General features: G+C 37.7%; 1 protein-coding gene across 1 annotated transcript in view; it reads left to right on the top strand.

Moving 5' to 3' along the window:
- Positions 1–20066, top strand: part of gabbr2 (gamma-aminobutyric acid (GABA) B receptor, 2) — a 267114-nt gene that overhangs the window by 171376 nt on the left and 75672 nt on the right. Inside the window, exons 8-11 of the mRNA XM_017694665.2 lie at positions 3970–4030; positions 17515–17595; positions 18441–18591; positions 19745–19877. Of these exons, the coding sequence (XP_017550154.1) occupies positions 3970–4030; positions 17515–17595; positions 18441–18591; positions 19745–19877 (426 nt within the window). The remainder of the gene's footprint in view (positions 1–3969; positions 4031–17514; positions 17596–18440; positions 18592–19744; positions 19878–20066) is intronic.

Raw genomic sequence — 20066 nt, 5'->3', positions numbered from 1 at the left:
TAAGCCTTTTGTGCTAGGTTTCCGTGCTAATAGGATGAATTCTGACCAAAAAATGCTTGTTTACTATGAAACTGGAATATGAGCCTCTTTGTGTGCAATTTAGCACAAAATTCATTTCTCTTCCTCATACATAAGCATTTGAAAGAGGATTGCACAAAACATGTAAGGATCACCCCAAAATTGGGTGAATATATTGAAAGTAGACCTGATTATATATGCCAATCATCTTGCTAAAGTTGTGAGGGCCAGTCAACTCTGTGTTCCATTTTTGAACTGGAGTAAAATTACACCCTTGTACAAGATTTTGGTGGGGAGGAACGTCATTTATTACTGTAATTGAATTTTCTGTGAGCTTGTTGTCTTTTAAACCCTGCAGCTCACAAACATGGCATAGTTACTGGGAGGTACTGCGTGCAGTTTGCATGATTAGCAAGTGTAGTAAACATAACGTTAATTTCAGGTGCCTTGTGTGTGCATATTGAGACTACATCAAGGCCCATTTTGCTCTAAGTGAGGCGAAGGTAGAATGGCCATGCTCATCAGTGAGCACAAAGCTTTTCTGCACCTCCTTTTTGGCACTGTTCAGCTGCACACCTGAGAGAAAGTGAGAGAGAGAGAGAGAGAGAGAGAGAGAGAGAGAGAGAGAGAGAGAGAGAGAGAGAGAAAGGGAATAGAGTCTCAATTAAACTATCACACCTGCCCAGGGTTTACATACCCCCTACCATTACCAGCACCCCACACACACATGCTCATCATCAGACCTGCCAGGCTCTCAGAGTTGATGCCTGTAGGCCAGCAGACAGTACAGTCCATTTGCAGCCAGCTGGAGTGAAGGTCCATGTTTCTGTTTCTCAAACAGCAATGACCTGCACCTGCTGAAGGCAAATACATTTGCTAGAAGTGCATACAGTAGCTTAAACATGTATTCAAGTAAAGACATTATTACTTTGCTAATACAATAACTTAAATAAAAGTACATTGCCAAAAAAATGTAAGAAGAAGTACAAAAGTAGCTGAAAATTACTTAAGTACTGACTAACATAAGCCACAGAACTTTTAAGTACATCCAGCAAAGTTTGCTCTATTTTCTTCTTTTTGATGCACTCTCGGTCTACTATAAAATCACAGACCTCCAGACCAATCACAATGCAGAATAGATCTTGAACCAGTGTAACATAAGGAAATGACTGAATTAGTAGCTAGCTGGTGAAATATTAGAGTTCTTTTCTCACAAATATACCTGAATAGAAGTAAAAGTTTACCATGTGAACATACTGAGAAAAGTACAAAGTTGATTTAATTATGTGTAATTGAGTAAATCACCAGTAACCTCTGATATTTGTTAGGCGAGTGTAAATGAAATAATGAGACCACTTTATTATGGGAGGGATTATGTGATTATGCAGCAGCTGTACAACAAGGATAAAGAGGGTGTATAGAAGTTGGAGAAACAAGTTTTGGGCATTATGACTGAAGGCAGTCTGCGTCAGAGCACACACTGAGATTTGGCACAGAAAGAAGACAAATATATGCACTCACACAGGCACACACATGCACAGTAATCACTCCAGAGGCTGCTGTCAGTGGTGTTTATATGTGATGGTACACAACAATGTGGTAGTGAGAGTCTCAGAACAAATATGCAACACACCTGGTCATTCAGATACCAACATGACTTCAGGTGTCAGAATCCAGAGAGTTATCACTGTATGAAGTATATTACTATACTATGTAAGTGTATATATAACCGTATATATACACGGTAATGTATATATAACAATGCATAATTGCATACAATACTGTGCAAAAGTCTGATACCACAATTTAAAAAAAAAATTCCAGTTAAAATTTTTCAGCAGATATTTCTGAGGGTATATAAAATAATCCACTTGCATAAGGAGGAGAAAGGTCAAAGAAAAATAAGTAAAAAAAAAGATAATTTCCAAAAAATTATGGGACTCCTCCATGTAAGACCTGGAACACCACCAAAACTGCTAGGTAAACAAATAAACAGTACTTAAAAGCACATAAGAGAAAATCAAGCTTCACTTTTGCTTCACATCTGAAAAAATCCACAAGTGTTTCTGTTCATCCTTCCACTGTGAGAAGTGAACTCAACATTATGAGTCTGAAAGAATGTGTAACTGTCAAGACGCTGTTACTGAGAAAAAGAACTAGAAAAATCATTTCCACTAGAACACCGAAACTGGACATCTGAACTTCAGAGTACGGTTTTATGGACTGATAAGTCTAAATTTGTAATTGAGATACTTATGTGAAAAGATGAAAAATTAAACAACTTCTAAGACTGGACTTTGGTTTATTCGAACTTTAAAGCAAGTCTCCCAAACAGAAAGCAAGCTGTAATAAAGGCAAAGAGTGGAAACACTAAATAATGAAAAATGGCATGATGTATTTAGATGTTGATGCTTCTTTGTAAATTTTGTTTTTCTTCTGAGTGAAAAATGAATGTGTGGTCTCTTGTGTGGACTTTTGCACAGTTCTGTATACAGTTAATTACGTATGTTCTGTATCAATCAGTTTCTGGTTCTTTCTGCAAATCGACTGTACACAGAACACTAAGTTTTCATCAAATTTAAATAAAATAAAAATATTCTCTTCTACTTGTAAATACACATATGAAAGTTTAAAATCCTCACTTTTGACAAGATTTTTCAGGTTGTTCCGGTTAATATCAAATTGCACCCTGGTTTTATTATTATTATTATTATAACTAAAACCTCTAAGGGTTAGTTTGTGAAAAGTCTCACTAATTAGCACTTGATTTCTACATAATCTGTAAGGTACTGTGTTTTTCACTCTCAAGGTTACATAACTTTCATATTAGGTTCATAGTACTTACTGAACAAAGTCTTATGATGAACAACTGAATAATAAGCCTAAGGTTGAAGGGGTCAACACATTAGAATACCAGGAGCTTAGTTTTATAGAGAATAATGTGATCTATACTACATAGCATTTACACAGATATCTGTGAATTACACCATAATGCATTTAACCACAGCGAGCGTTTATCCAGAGCGCCCACATCAGAGCATCGAAAACAAAGAAGAGCATGATAGAGGGTTCCATTCTGCTCTGCACTTCAAAGCAAGACGCCTTTAGAGATGAGATGGGCTCTCAGTCCTCTCCCAGGATACTAATGGGCTTCTAATCATTGCCATGGTAATGCTGTATACCTCTCACCTGTTATTTTGCCGGAGTGAGTGATCCCCAATCCTGCTAAACGGCTCATTAGCCAGCTCAGTGGGCAGACAGATAGCACACGGCCTTTGCTCAACACTTAGATAATGAGCGCATGAGACAATGTTTTGACAAAACGATGGGGTTTTATGGATGATGCTCGCTAGTTACTGTACCTGTTTTTCATTTATTCAATCGGTCGTCCACAGTGACCTGACAAACATCCATTAATTCATTATGTTTGATGAGCTTTGTATTGTATTTTGTATTAGCTCCACTATGGTGGAGCTAATGCATTCTGTGCCCAACGATAGCCAAGGCCTGTTATTCATTTTAGCCTATGTCACCACACAATTCAGAATGACTTTGGCTGCATAGTGTGTTTTGCTTTTTTGGCCTCTAGAGAATGGACCACTGGTATGGTATGAACTCCTTAGAGACTTCCATATGCTCTCTTAATATTTAGCCAATCAATTTTGCTACTATTAATTATGCTTGCTTCGATAAAGAGATCAATTTAGCGACCACTAATTTAATAAATGGGTCCAAGAGCATGGACCATGGCAGGCTTGTAGGTACACAGTGCAGTTTGTCACTGTGCCAAGAGTCAAGGATGCTGTAGCAAACCAAAGCATCTCTCTCAGTAAGACTAAATTTGTCTAGCCAGAACCATTAGAATTACTAAGCACAGATTTTTTGTTAATGTATGCAGCCTGTGTAGGCCTTATGTGCAATTAATCTGAAGTTATGTTTGTGTTGTTTCAGGGTCAGGTGATGTTTAGGAATGGAGAGCGCATGGGAACCATTAAATTCACACAGTTTCAGGGTAAGTGTGCCAAGAGTTTATTCCAGTATACTGTGCAGTCTCAGTGTTTTCCATACATTGGCTATACTTGTGTTGGCCCAAAGTGTGTTGATGATTGTCCCATCTTAATAATATCCAATTTCCATTATTTCCCTTTTTAACACATTCCAACAAGAAAATAGTTTATATTGTTATATATTCATTAATCATTCATTCGTCATTAATGCGAGTCATCACTGTTTTTTCCTGTGCTCATTTCGTTGGCCTAAATTTTCACTTTAAAAGAAGTCTTTTTTGAATCCGGTTTCCATCGTTATGCTAATTTCTGCTGGGCTTTTGTGGTACTTCCTATGCTATCATATTAATATATAATGTCTTATCCAAATACCTGATTAAGTAAAAAAAGCTATGAATATATATTCAAATATTCAAACTACCCTACACAGTCAGGCCCAGATCATCCATCTTAGTGGCCTGAGCCACTAGGGCGCCTCCACGAGCAATTATGAGAATCTCAACATCTATTTTGACTTGCGATAGCAACTTTTCTAGTGGCAACATGGAAAAAAAAATTGTCATTTTGTTATGGCCAATCATATTCCTGACGCTCTGCATGACCTTCCTAAACGTCCAATTATTTTTCTTCTCCAATCACTACATAGTAACTGTTACTGTTCTCCTCACTATTCAGTAAGGTATAAACAGAAAAAAAAACTTTTTAATTAATAGATTATGACTACATCTCAGTTCTCTGATTGTAATGTGATTAATATTGTAATGTGTAAAATGAACTTGGCCCATGTTCATTTCAGACATGTGGGAAACACAGAAACTGCTAAGCACTGAAACGTTAGCACAGTGTTAATTCACGCATACTGTAACAATATGAAAGAAGAAAAAACTGAACTCTTGAATAAAGACTTTACACAGCTTTTTGACATACTCAAAAACTGCAGCAAAAGACACAATAACGTTTGTGGTAGTTGGTACCTATAGACCTTTTTCCATGCCCTTGGATTTAGCTGAATTTTTAAATCCATACATTAGCTCAGAAATGCCAATCCTAGGTGAGTTAACCCTAAACTGGTTAACTAATGCATCCAATCACTTGAAGGAAGTGTGTGGAAATCTATCTCTAATAAAACTAATTACAGAATCAGCACAATCAAAGCACTAATAGCTTTCATTTTGTCCAAAAGGTCTGACAAAATTACCAATCAACAGTAAAAAAAAAGTATGGGAAGGATCGTTTGGACTTCTTTCTATTTTATCAAGCAGAATTCACAGTATCTGGAAAACTGCACATGTAATGCCACTTCACAACTTCACAACAGACCATAATAACTATAAATTTGTCTCAAAATGGTCATGCTTAGCCAGCATCTTAGAAACTTTAGTAAACGATCAAGTTAAGACATTTCTCAGTGGAAATTCAGTCTTATCAGACAACCATTTTGGTTTTAGCGAAAAGCGTAGCTCAATTTCTGCTGCTACTCTCATCTTTTCAGTGCCATCGATAGAAACATTGTGTAGTCATTTTCACTGATCTCTCTAAAGCCTTTGATACATTTGATTATTCCCTACATTTAAAAACTCTATAAAATATTAGTTTAGTCTGCTTTTTACATTCATAAACTAGTTTTAAATATAGAGAAAACTAAATTTATGCTCTTTTCCTGAGCCTCTAATGTTGATTTTAAACACTTTTAAAATCACAACCCCGAAAGGATCGGACATTGAAAGAGTTAGTGAGTACAAATATTTTGGCACTTTTGAATACCATGTTAACAAGCTTACACTGAGGTGAAAACTTGAAACCTTAGTTTCCTGTATCAACACAAAGCATGTTTCCCAAAGCACACAAGGATAAAATCATTTAAGCAGTACTATTGTCTATTCCAGGTTATGGTGATGTACAACCCCAATTCCAATGAAGTTGGGACGTTGTTTAAAACATAAATAAAAACAGAATATGGTTATTTGCAAATCCTTTTCAATCTATATTCAATTGAATACACTACAAAGACAAGATATTTAATGTTCAAACAGATAAACTTTATTGTTTTTTGAAAATATTCACTCATTTTGAATTTGATGCCTGCAACACGTTCCAAAGAAGTTGGGACAGGGGCAACAAAAGACTGGGAAAGTTGAGGAATGCTCAAAAAACTCCTGTTTGGAACATTCCACAGGTGAACAGGTTAATTGGAAACAGGTAAGTGTCATGACTGGGTATAAAGGCAGCATCCCTGAAAGGCTCAGTCATTCACAAGCAAGGATGGGGCGAGGTTCACCACTTTGTGAACAACTGCGTGAGCAAATAGACCAACAGTTTAAGAACAATGTTTCTCAACGTGCAATTGCAAGGAATTTAGGGGTTTCATCATCTACAGTCCATAATATCATCAAAAGATTCAGAGGATCTGGAGAAATCTCTGCAAGTAAGCAGCAAGGCAGAAAACCAACATTGAATGCCCGTGACCTTCGATCTCTCAGGCGGCACTGCATTAAAAACGACATCATTCTGTAACGGATATTACCACATGGGCTCAGGAGCACTTCAGAAAACCACTGTCAGTGAACACAGTTCGTCGCAAGTTGGCTGGTCATCTCTGTCTGTGTGATAGGGAGACACATTGGCTTCTTTTTTTCTATAAAGCACTTTCTAACCTTTCTAGGTCATCATACATCACAAAAATGCTCAGTTTAAATATAGCTTTTTATCAGACTTGTTCCAGTGATTATATTAGACCCTTCAAGTGCTGAGAGCTTCTACTGAACAGGGAAAATCTGCTTTTTGCTACAGTCCATCAGAGAACAGCATTCATTACAGGAGTCTCTAAAACTTTGCTCGCTGGCATCTCATGAACATTTAAAAAATTTTACATTTTAGTCTCTAACCACCTCCATTCAGCCTGCAGTTGTTTTATTTGATTGTAGTTAACTTGTAGTATGATTTTGATATGTTGTTGTGTCACTTTTATTATTCTTTTTATTTATTTATTTTTAAATAAACTTTTACTTCTTAGCTGAAGGTTTTGTTTTACACCTTCTATTCCTTTGTTTCAATAACTTGTTTTTTTTATTTTATCCCTATTTGATTTGTTATTTATTATTATATTGTTGCATTTTTAATAGTTTGTTCTTATTAGATTTTTTGCTATTTTTTGTTATGCCTATATTTTTTTTAGCATTTAATGTTTTAGTTAATTTTTTTCAATCCCTGATTGCTGTATTTCCTCAGCTATGTTGTAAATGAGGGTCTCTCTCAGCGTACTCTGAGTTTAAACAAAAATTGATTGATTGATTGATTGTTTGATTGATTGATTGATTGATTGATTGATTGAAATTGGAATAACTGAGATACTGGGAATCACGCTGGAGGGTGATTAGAAGTGAAGAGTGGATACGTATAAGGATACGTATATCACAGTACTGTGAATAACAATGTAAAAATAGATGGCTTTCCACAAGGGTTAGGAGTGTGTTTATGTGAAGTTTTGACCATTCTTCCAGAAGCGCATTTGTGAGGTCAGACACTGATATGGGTAGGCCTGGCTCACAGTCTCCACTCCAAAGGTGTTCTATCGGGTTGAGGTCAGGACTGTGTGTAGGCCGTTCAAGTTCTTCCACACCAAATTTGCTCACCCATGTCTTTATGGACCTTGCTTTGTGCCCAGTCATAAAACTATTCAGAAAGTTGGGAGCACAAAATTGTCCAAAATCTCTTGGTCTGCTGAAGCATTAAAAGCTCCTTTCACTGGAACTAAGGGGCCAAACCTTTGTCACTCCAGAGAACACATCTCCACTGCTCTAGAGGCCAGTGGCGGCGCTTTACACCACTGCACTTGAGGCTTTGCATTGCACTTGGTGATATAAGGCTGGGATGCAGCTGCTCTACCATGGAAACTCATTCCATGAAGCTCTCTACGCTGTTCCTGAGCTAATCTGAAGGCCGCATGAAGTTTGGAGGTCTGTAGCGATTGACTCTGCAGAAAGTTGGTGATCTCTGTGCCCTATGCGCCTCAGCATCCGCTGATCCGGCTCTGTCATTTTACATGGCCTACCACTTTGTGGCTGAGTTCCTGTCGTTCCCAATCAGTTCCACTTTGTTATAATACCACTGACAGTTGACTGTGGAATATTTAGTAGTGAGGTAATTTCATGACGACTTGTTGCACAGATACCTATCACGGTACCACTCTGGAATTCACTGAGCTCTTGAGAGCGACCCATTCTTTCACTAATGTCTGTAGACGCAAACCTAGGTGCTTGGTTTTATACACCTGTGGCCATGAAAGTGATTGGAACACCTGAATTCAATGATTTGGATGGGTGAGTGAATACTTTTGGCAATATAGTGTAGTTAGATAGTTGTGCAATTTGTAGAAGTTACATGTTTCTTGATGGAAGTTCATACTTTGTTTATTAAAAATATAAGTAAATGGTAATGTTTACACTAAACATGGAAATGTTTACACTTAACATTTACTTTAATTCTGATTGCTAAAATGAAATGTGTGATTGGTGATTTACTGCCCTACACAGGCAGATTAACCAGCTGATAGACATTCATAATTTATTGCAAAGTGCTGTGTGTAAAGGGTTAAGCAGTCAGAAATAAAGTGCTACCTCTACATCATAATAAATGATGTTGTGTAGTTATGATATTTGTAGGTCTTTTTTTAAATCCAGCGCTTGGCTGTTGTGATCATGCTGTTTTATTCAGTTACTATCTGTAAAACTATAAACCATGACCATGCGTTCATATATTAATGCACTTATATGTGCACTTGTGGCGTGATGTTGTGCTTGGGCCATGTACATGCTATACATCACAGCCCTGCTCCTGTGTTTAGTTTAATGGGGTCAGGCGTGGCAGTGCTCAGGCCTGTGATGTTATTAATCCACTGTGCTTCTGGTAGGCCGAATGGGGTTCGGTTAGATGAGATTAAATCTTGGTGTAGAATTTATTCTCTGAGCGGGGGATTCCCCCCCTCACACACACACACACACCCCACAGCAACCACAACAAGCCAGCACTGCCCACTCTCCTCAGTCTTATCTACCTCTGTGCAGAGGTGTCCCCGGCAGCCCGCTACGTCACTGTGTAGCACTGAGTGTGTGTGTGTGTGTGTGTGTGTGTGTGTGTGTGTGTGTGTGTGTGTGTGTGTGTGTGTGTGTGTGTGTGTGAAGCCCCTGGACAGGGAGTCCTGTTAAACTGTGGTGTGATTGAACTGACTGTCTATTCGAAGGCAACTGGCAGTCAGGGGATAAGTGGTGAAAAAATTTTATCAACAGTGCAGTGAAGAGGACTTGCTACTGCTTCACCGCAACAATCACAAGAGAGGCACACTGGCCCAAGGCAGTGTTCTCTATCTGTCTCCCACCCCATTTCTCTCTCTCTCTCTCTCAATCTTTCTCTCTTTCTCTTTCTCAGAATACACACACAAGCACACAATGCACGCTGAATCATTCTGTATTTTACAGACTGAAGTTCTTTGCAGCATAACTAAATCAAACCCTTTCTTTCCTTCTTTCCTAATTACTCTTTGTCTTTTGCTGTCTAGCTTTTGTTCTTACAATTCAGCTCTTTCTTTCTTTCTTTTTTTCTCTTCTCTTCTCCCTTACTTATGTTTCTTTCTTTCTTTCTTAGGCCTCTTCCTCCACCTCTTGTTCACTGTGGGTTAATGGATGGGCAGAGATTGCTCTGGCTGCATATTTAAAAATGTACTGAGCTCTCCCCCATCTGTCTCCTCTGGCAGGTCTAACACTCTTAGTCCAGACCTCACACTTGCAGTTTTTCTGTACCTGATAAGAACTGTGTGTTCTGGCACAAGGACAGGATAGTACATACACTAGTTATTGTAATGGTGACCTCTTGATTAAGCCGCATCAATGTTTTGTACACGCCGTGTCAGACGCTGAATCACTGTCCCCTCGTTAGAAATGCAGAACTGATTTGAAGCAAAGTTGGCAATGACTCGTATTAGATTCAGCTTAAAAAGTGATGGGTTAGGCAAAAAAATAATAATTTTCCCTTCACCAAAAATGTCAGCCAGAACATTTTAAACAGTTTAATGTTTGACATATGCTTCTTTAGGTTTGAGCAGGATCTACCAATGTAGCTAACATGTACTGGAAGTTTATTCTGTATACAAGTAACACTGTGCAAACCACATGCCTAAATCATCCTTTACTTTTCTTATACTATGTCAGGTTGTTATCTCAAAAGGACTTGCTTAGTTGTTTACAAAAATAGACATAGGTATGCTATATAGCTAAAAAAAAGTAGTAACAGTAGCCGGTTTTTGACATGGTTAAAGGCAAGTGTAATAATTTAGGCTGATTTCATTGAAGTATCTCTTTAATATTAGAATTTTATTTTCAAAACCCAAAATCTCTGTTCCTTAATACCTCGTTATTACTTAATAATTTACTTAATATTACATTTTATGTATATATACAGAAAGGTTCTGATATATTAAGTAATTCATCATTTTGAAACCTCAGGCCTGTTGTTAGGAACTGTGACAAGCAATAATCAAAAATATATTTGACATATGGTCAGTACATCCATCTCTGTATAATAAACGACATGATAATATGATGTCTGGAAGCTGATGCTCAATGACTGCAGGCATTAACTTTCTTCACCTGATAAGAGCAGAGTATCCTGGAGAAGCCATTAAGTGCTGCATGCGTGCATGAACCCATTAGGCCATGTTTTGCCACTGAATCACACTTGTTGTGTAAACACCCAGCCTGAAAAACCATTCTAAAAGCAAGGTTAAAGGTGCAGGAGGGTTTAAAGCAGATACTTGGCACAGTGACTGCTAATGGCTGCCATATGTGAGTGTATGTATGTGAGAGAGACAGAGAGGTTGAAGTTGCCAGGCTGCAAGAGCTTGCAGTTAGTAGTGCTCTTGTGGCCTTTAATGGTGTATTGGCGGCACAGTTGAGAGAGGACTGGCCTGCATGACTGACTGTTCAGTGGTCCATAACCAGCACAGACAGCTGGACAGCCTGGGCCACCTCTGCTTGTCTGGAGCTGAGTGGAAAAGGGGAACAGCAGGGAGGAAAAGAGAAAATAGATGAAAAAGCGTACACTTCTGCAGTTTTCAAAGATTCAGTTTTGGCCTATATTGCCCTTGCTTAATGAAATACTTCAGCTTTCTTTAACCTAATCTCTATCTTCTGCATCTGTCTAGTATTGTTATTTAAAATAGATGATAATTTTGATGTGTTTCTCTGTACTTAATGTAGAAATTAACTAAAAAAATACGGACTCCAAGATTCACTTAGAATAGAAGCCTTTGGGGCAGTTGTTGAATTCTGTGAATCAGTGTTTGAAAAACCTGACTCTAGAGTACAAATATCTTTACCATTGCAACAACAAAGGATGTGCTTCCAGGTGGCATTGTGCAAAATGCTTTCAGTTGTTAGGATTAAATGTCAAAATGCTCAGATATTGTGCACCTCTAAATAGTCACAGATTGACAACCTAGACAAACTAGCCATTAAATACTTTTCTTGAATGATTCTTCCAGTATCAATAACTTCACCATTAACAGAATTCTGTGTATTCAGGATTGACTTATCACTGCTTACCGTAGCTCATTAATATCAGTATTGAACTTCTAATTTAAATGTTGTCACACGTGTCAGAGCAATGTGCATACAAAAGATAATTATGAAAGGATTTGTGTTGGTTAATATCACAAATATCACAGATCTTAAAAACTCATTTCAAAAAGTCATTTCCTGACTTGTTTAATCTTGTTTTATTACATAATCATGAATCTCTTGCTTTGGCCATGTATAATATAGCAATATAGATAAAATCAAATAGCCTCAGATTACCACAGCTGAGATCATTTTCATTTCAGTGCATCTATGAGAAGTACTATGCTATGTTATTACCTAGTTAAGATTCACTTTTTCCTTCTGAACTTTTATCCAAGTTTTGGGCCCAATCCCCTTTCACCTCTTGCCCCTACCACTTAGCCCTCTGTTTTACACGTTCACGTTAAGGGTTAGGGTGTCTCAATTTTTGCTGCGATAGAAGAGTAGGGTGAAGTGTTAGGGCTACATGACCCTGCAAACTGAGGTTTTCAGGGCACACCCCAAGTGGAGTGTTATAAGAAAAAAGAAAAACCGGCAAGATGAGCAACCAAAGAAACCTACAAATGTGAGAAAATTTTCCTTAGTTTTATGTCGATTCAATGTATTATGGTCGTTTTCATAACAAGCAAAAATAATTGCTAATAGCATGCTCATGGCTCGGTAGCTAGCTAGCTAACTTTTCCATTCCACCTTAAATAGTCCAGCATTATTGACACCTGAAGCGCTAGAATGTAACTGCTGCGCCATTTAAGGTGGGATGGGAAAATTCAAACAAAAAGCTGGTGAATAGTTGACATTAGCTTTGCATCACCAATGAAATAGCGGTGGACGATAATAAGTAATTGTCTTAAACCGCCTCTTTGAAAGCATATAGCTAATGCTCTAAATATAACTAAAACCCAGCAATGAGGTTGTTGAACTTTTCCCCTCTCTGCTATCACTGAAGTAAGGCTGGGTCGCCTACAGAGCAGCGCTAATAGCCTGTTAATGAAGCAGTGTTTTGCTTTTTGTTTTTTGTTTTTTTATTTGAGGGTTGTCCCATTTTGTAGGGCAAGATTTCAACCACTACCCCTTGTAACTCAGTTCCAAGGGGTTAGAGTGACACTCGAAAACAAGGGGTAGGGGTAAAAATAAGAAATGGGTTGGGCATTGGTGTAGGACACTTTAACTTTCTCACGTCTGTGTGTGACACAGCATGATCCTGTGAAAACTCCACCCACAAGACTACATTAGTAACAAACTACTGATTCTTCTCCCTGGAAAACCAGTCTTGTTAATGACAGAACAAGTTAAACGGATTTCACTCAATCAATCAATCAATCAATCAACTTTTATTTTGACTCAGAAGTACATTGAGGGCAACCCTCATTTTCAATGTAACCGAGCATTTACAAAAACAGGGATTGACATGATAAAGAAAATAATAACTACATTTAATCATTTTAAATTAAAAGAAAATTTTAAATAACAGTGAATAAAAGATAAAAGTAGATAAAAATAGAACTTGAGATTTAAATGATAAGATATTAAGATCAAAAGTAGATAAGAAATTAGTAAGGTAATAATACAATAACACAAATTTAAAAAGTAATGATAAAAAACTATTAAAAATAAAATGTGAGGAAATAAATAAATAAATAAAAAGAGATAAAGAACTAAGGAGAATTAAAACAAAAATAAAATTTACGAATAAATATGATTAAGTAAAACAGGTACAGGCTGAAGGTGGTTTGATATGTGTGATATGAGTGACACCAGTGAGCTGAGTTTTAGTGTGTCCTGTAGTGAATTCCAGCTCGCTGGTGCTGTAACTAAAAGCAGATTTTCCCAGTTCAGTAAAAACTCTTGGTACCTGGCAGCTGATCCAATTACTAGAGCGAGTCTGATAATTACTGTTATTTGTATTCATCAATGAAGTGATGTACTCTGGCAAATGACCGGAGAGTGTCTTATAAATAAAAATCAACCAATGTGTTTCCCTTCGTACCATTAAAGAGGGCCACCCAACTTTCACATACAGCTCACAGTGGTGAGTTCTGTACGGATCTCCAGTGATGAACCTCAGGGCAGAGTCATACACTGGGTCCAGTAATTTGAGAGAGCTGGAGGGAGCATATTTATAGATAACGTCGCCATAGTCCAGCACTGATAGTAAACTTGCTTCAACTAGTCTTTTTCTGCCGTGTATGGGGAAACAGGACTTATGTCTATAGAAATAGCCCAGCTTCTGTCTGCATTTACTGACTAGTTTATTTATGTGTGGTTTAAAACTGAGTTCATCGTCCAGCCATATGCCAAGGTACTTATATTCTGTGACTCTCTCAATAGTGGATCCTGCCAGGGTAGTAATATTTACAGTACCAAAATCAGTATTAAAAGATCTGAAAAACAGCATGAACTTAGTTTTCGTGGCATTTAAAACTAACTTGTGCTTATATAACACCACCTGTAGAGCATTAAATGAGCTCTGTAATTTTCTTGTTGCAGCATGAATAGAATCAGCTGAGCAATATAAAATCACGTCATCTGCATAAAGGTGAATTTTGCTGTCTGAGGTTGAAGCAGAGGTAGCAATATCATTTATGTAGATATTAAATAAGACTGGACCCAAAATTGAACCTTGTGGTGCACCTTTAGATACAGATACCAACTCTGATTTATAATTATTCTATGCCATGCATTGATTTCTGTCAGTGAGGTAGTTTTGGGTCCAGTCCAGAGCAGTTGCATCAAAGCCAATCTTTTCTAAGTTCTGTGAAAGAAGAGTGTGATCAACTGTGTCGAATGCTTTTGTTCAATAAAAACAGCTGCACAATGTTTCTTCTTGTCTATGTCTGAATAAAGATTGTTTAAAACCAGTGTCGTAGCAGAGATAGTGCTGTGACCTTCTCTGAAACCAGACTGATATTTAGATAAAACAGAATTTTCATGAAGAAATATTTTCAATTGCTGGATCACTAGAGATTCTAACATTTTTGCTAAACACGACAGTTTTGAGATTGGCCTATAATTATTCAGATCTGTTGTCTCACCACCTTTATGCAGAGGAATTACATGAGCTGTATTTCAGACCCTGGGAATTCTGCAAGATAAAACTGAAAGATTAAAAATGTATAAAATGTATTCTAAAATAATCAGGGCTGCGAGACGCAATAAAAAGGTGTCCAGCCCATCTTCTCCAGTGGCTTTTCGTGGATTGATTCTAGCCAGGGCATTAGCAACTAAATATGGAGAAAATGGCTGGAGTGAGAAGAGACCATGCGTTTTAGAAACAGTTGAGTTGACATCAGTTTTATTCAATAGGTTTGTGCTATTATTATCAAAGATGTGGCCAGCTGCAGCAAAATGTGAGTTAAAGGCTTGACATATTTCCTTCTGGGCAGAAATCAGCTGATCGTCAACTAAAACGCTTGTTGGAAAAAGGGGGGAATTATTTTTTAGAGAATTTACTATTTTCCAGAAGTTTTGAGGGTTTCTAGTGCTGTTGATTAAGCTGAGGTAGTAATCTGATTTAGCTTTTCTAACAGCAGAAGTACATTTATTTCTCAGCTGTCTCAAGGTAAGCCAATGGTCTCTCTCCCCTGAGCGTCTAGCAGTTGACCAAGCTTTATTTCTGGCCTTAAACAATGAGGAAACTTCACCCGTAAACCAGGGACTTGATCTGTCTCTGATTCTTGACTTTTTGAATGGGGCATGTTTGTTTACCACTGTTAGGAAAGTTTTACTGAAGTGGTTTAGTGCCCCATCAACATCGGAGATTTCTAGTGTAAGGTGGATTTCACTCATTGCTAAGTCAGTAAGGAAAGCTTGCTCATTAAAATTATTAAAATTTCTTCTAACCACCAACCGAGAGCCTGTTTTGTTTGTGCAACTGTTTTTACAGCTATTTACAGCTTACAAATTTACAAATGTCATTGACTGAAGAATTCATGAAACTCTTATGTTTCTCAACATTTAATGACTGTTTCAACAACTGCCCATTGGCTTCTTTTAGTGAGTTTTGAATCAGTGAGTTTTCTGCTCTTTTTTAAGCACAGAGAAACCTGATGAAATGATTGTCTATAGTAATTAGCTGTATGCTGGTAGAGATTAGGTTGAAAAACACTGAAGTGTTCCTTTGACACATGCAGTCATCACTAGAGAACATGACTAAGAGCATTGCTTTTCTGTTTCACCGAGAATTAATCTATTTCTCTGATCTGTTTCTCCCAGCCAGTCTTGTCTCACATGTTCTATTTAAGCAGCCAACTACTGGCCTTTTTTTATTAAAGGCTTTTAATTGGTATATCGAGGAGATCCATAAACATAAGAGCTGGGTAGACTTTTAAATCCCTCATTCTTAATCTATAAAGTGAATTTTCTGTCTTTGGGAGGGACAGGATGGTTCTTCTGTCTTGGATTATAGCATACACATGGGACACATACCAAGTGTTAATATGGCCATTTGATAGCGCTTCTGGTTCGATTTGGGATTTACTGTCATTGAAACTCATTTTTAAGGTACCTTCAGACTCATAACCTCAAAGTATATCTAGTTAAAAGGGCTAATGTGCAATAGGCCTCTTGTTTTATTGTTTCATTATTTTTAACATCTCTTCCTTATGGGAGAACCAATGTCAGCTCTTATGTTTTCATGGTAGAGTGTCTTTTACCAGCTGCCAGTTCTGGCACTCTGTAGAGTGGCTAGCCACACACAGTTTTAATTTAGTTTCATTTTCCAGGCTGTAATTGTAATCTCAGTAAGCAAAAGTACAATCTAATGTTAAAGGCTTTTCACTTTTCTGGCTTTTTCTATCGATAGTCTGAAGGGATTTGCTAAGAATTGTATACAACACCAAGAACAGTTCTACAACACCAAGTACAGTTCTAAAACACCAAGAAGGGTTCTGCAACAGCAAGAAGGATTCCAGAACAGCAAGAAGTGTTTCAGGCAAACTAAAAAAAAATGTCAAATAGATTTTACCTAGATGCCTATGTCTAGTCCTGGAGGGCTGAAGTCCAGCACAGTTCTGTGATTTTTTGCATTCACAAACCTGAATAACTAACTGATGGGTTGAATGAAAGTGTGTTAGAGCAGAGAAACCATCAAACTTAACTCTGGCCTTCCAGGACTTAAGTTGGACAGTTCTTCCTAAAGCCTGGCCCACACGACAGGATAATCATGCCGATTACTGCAAAAGGAAACAATTGCAAAAGGCATGGTCTTAAACGATTATCTTTCCAGATTATGCTGCAGTGTGGGGTGTGTATAATACAATCTTTACTTGTCTGTTCTACTCTAAGACCTACTCTAAGTTGTGGCAGCCTTGATATTGATTAATAAATATGAAATATGTTCAGTATTTATGACTCAACATAGTGTGCGGGGAATGTTAATTCTCATGAAATGTATGCATGAAAGACCAAAAAACAATGGGAGCTGAGCTGAGCAGACAGCCAAGCTAAATGCAAGGACAAAATCCATTGTCACGTTTGTTCATGAGAAATTCTGTGAGATCTCAGGTTGCTCAGGCTGCTGATTCGTGAGCATAATCTTAAAAAGTGTGGTGTTTTGTTCCTGGCAAAGCTTTGATGACTAAGGACAAAACAAATCTATGGAATCTGTCAGTATGGTGTCTCTCATGTTTTCGTTATTTGGCAGGCTTTTAAAATGTGTAGTGTAGGCCAGGCACGATAGTCCATTGTTTAAATAGCTAAGACTGTATTACAGTATGTACCTGATGTGTACAGTGCAGGAAGACCACACAAGATATCATTTGACTAACTGTTCTCTATTAGAGTAACATGGCTACTTTCACCATTCACTGCCTTGTTTTATCCCAGATTAAAGCGAATCATTCTCTTATCAGAGCTGTCCTCTCTTCTGCTGTCTCTTACAGAGGGCCAGGAGGTGAAGGTGGGCGAGTACAACGCTATCGCCGACGTGCTGGACCTTATCAATAACACCATCAGGTTCCAAGGTAACAGTGGTGTGGGCTTTTGTGTATGTCTATGTTGTGTTTGTTTGTATTTGTTTGTGTGTGCACATGGGAGGTGGGACATATCCCTCTCCTTTTCTGTTGCAAGTATGACCTAATGAATAATTCACTATCTTTTTTATGTAATGCTAATTTGGCTTGACATCCCTTTTCGCTTCTTTGAACCCTGGAGTTTTCTGAGTTTTTATACCCTCCCATTAACACACACACAATTGTGTCAAGGAAAACACTCCATTTTACGTCAGGTACTTCCTCAAATAGAACTTTGTAAGACAAGCCATAGGAATCGATTGGAACACTGACAAAAGCGTACAAAGTAAGCAATGGAGAAAAAAGAGTGACAACACTGTGGTCACTGACCACAAACGCTGAATAAAGAGACGTTTGAAAAGTCCTGTTAAATAAACAGAGTGTGGATTTGCGTTTGAATGGTATTTAAGGCCATTATATTGCAGTAAGCCAGCTTGTTTCTCAGGACCTTGAAGCTGTTTATACTTACATAACTCTGGCTACCCAGTAAATCTGGTCCTATGTCACCTGTAATATTCACTCACACATAATACAAGTAATAAATAAAATCATTTTTGGAATACTTTACAAAGCCCTGCTTAAACTCTACAGTAACTGTGACTCACCATATGATCTCTGCTGCAGCAGTTTGTGCCACTCTGGGCTGTTTTCTGAAGGCTGAATATGTTTCATCATTATGTGTTCTGCCTTGGCATGGCCTTATAAAAAATGTGAGACAGCAGTAAAGGGGCACTCCTCCTGATGACTCAATGATGGTGTGTCATTACTCTTATAATGTGTGTGTCATATTGTCTCAGGTGTGGAGCCTCCGAAGGACCAGACAATCGTGCATCAGCAGCGACGGGACATCAGCGTGCCTCTATATAGCATCCTGTCCACCATCACCATACTGGGCATGCTCATGGCAGGCGGCTTCCTCTTTTTCAACATCAAAAACCGCAACCACAGGTGAGTCAAGAGTTTTCACTGATAACAGTGTTACTGATTTACAAAAAATCAGTGTTTCAATTATATAATCTCAGTTTGTATGCAGATCCCAGCTTCACAAGTACCAAATAATTAGTGGGAAATTTACAGGAAGCTGCAAAAAGAAACAGAGATACAGATGATTCTAAAATGAATAAAAAGTAAAACAGTATATTTAATCAAAAATAATGTAATAAATAAAGCAAATATCCAGAATGCCTTCTGTTTTGAAAGCAGTAATCTTGAGGCAGAAATTATTATAGGTACTGAATAAAGAATCTAACAATACCTTTTGGTATCAGGTTTCATACAATTTCAGTACTGTGCAACCATTTTAAGCAAGTTTAAGCACACTTTTTAAAACCGTTTATCTATTTATTCAGTTGTTGCCTGTAAAAACACTTTGTGACACCAGAATAAGTGCACATATAGATGGTTTGGACATGTGTTGAGGAGGAATAGTGGATATATTGGGCAAAGAATGTTGGAGATGGAGCTGCCGGGCAGAAGGAGAAGAGGTAGACCTCAGAGAAGGTTTCTGGATGTAGTCAAGGTGGACATGGAGATGGTTGGTGTAAAAGTAGAGGAGGCAATGGATAGGGCAAGATGGAGGCAGATGATCCACTGTGGCGACCCCTAAAGGGAGCAGCTGAAAGAAGAAGAAGAAGAAGATAAATGCAGTAAAAAGTAGAATTTCAAAAAAATATTTGATATCTTGTGGGTTGGTTAGAAGAAGGTCTGCTTTGGTTTCAGATTTCTCTTTGATGAATGCAGCTATTGCATAGATTATTAAATTCAGTCAGCAACACTCTGATTTCATTTAATAAAGTATTGATTGATAGCCAAACCAGGTTTGGGATGATAACTATAGTTGATACTGGAGAGGTTTGGAAGTGACACTGACATACAGAAAAACACTATTTAATGTATGAATGCTATTTGCAATTATTCTAATATGATTGTTTGTCTGAGCAAATAAATACTTAGTGTTAAATATGTTTTTAAATAGAATTTTCCCATGTGGCTTTAACATTTGCACAGTGCTGTATATTCTACATTGTATGAGTTATTATTGTATATAAAATAACCATTGTTTATATGACACATGCTCTAGCTCATATGTTTCTCTGTGCAGGCTGATCAAAATGTCGAGTCCTTACATGAATAACCTGATCATCCTGGGAGGGATGCTCTCTTATGCCTCCATCTTTCTGTTCGGCCTGGACGGCTCTTTTGTCTCAGATAAGGTGTTCGAGACCTTGTGCACTGTAAGTAGCAGTTGTGTTTCAGAGACATCTCAATCATATTAAAGCTGTACAGCCATATGCATCAGTGTAAACCTGTAACCTCAGAACAATTTGATTATGATTCTTTAGGAAATGATTCATTACATCATGAAATCTCAGATTTACCATGTTTCCACCTGATTGGATTTGAATATATTGGTTTGATTCTGA

Source organism: Pygocentrus nattereri, chromosome 27 (genome assembly GCF_015220715.1).
Source record: "Pygocentrus nattereri isolate fPygNat1 chromosome 27, fPygNat1.pri, whole genome shotgun sequence".
Taxonomy (NCBI): Eukaryota; Metazoa; Chordata; class Actinopteri; order Characiformes; family Serrasalmidae; genus Pygocentrus; species Pygocentrus nattereri.
The sequence above is the reverse complement of the archived record's forward strand: the minus strand, read 5'-3'. Positions and strand labels throughout refer to the sequence as shown.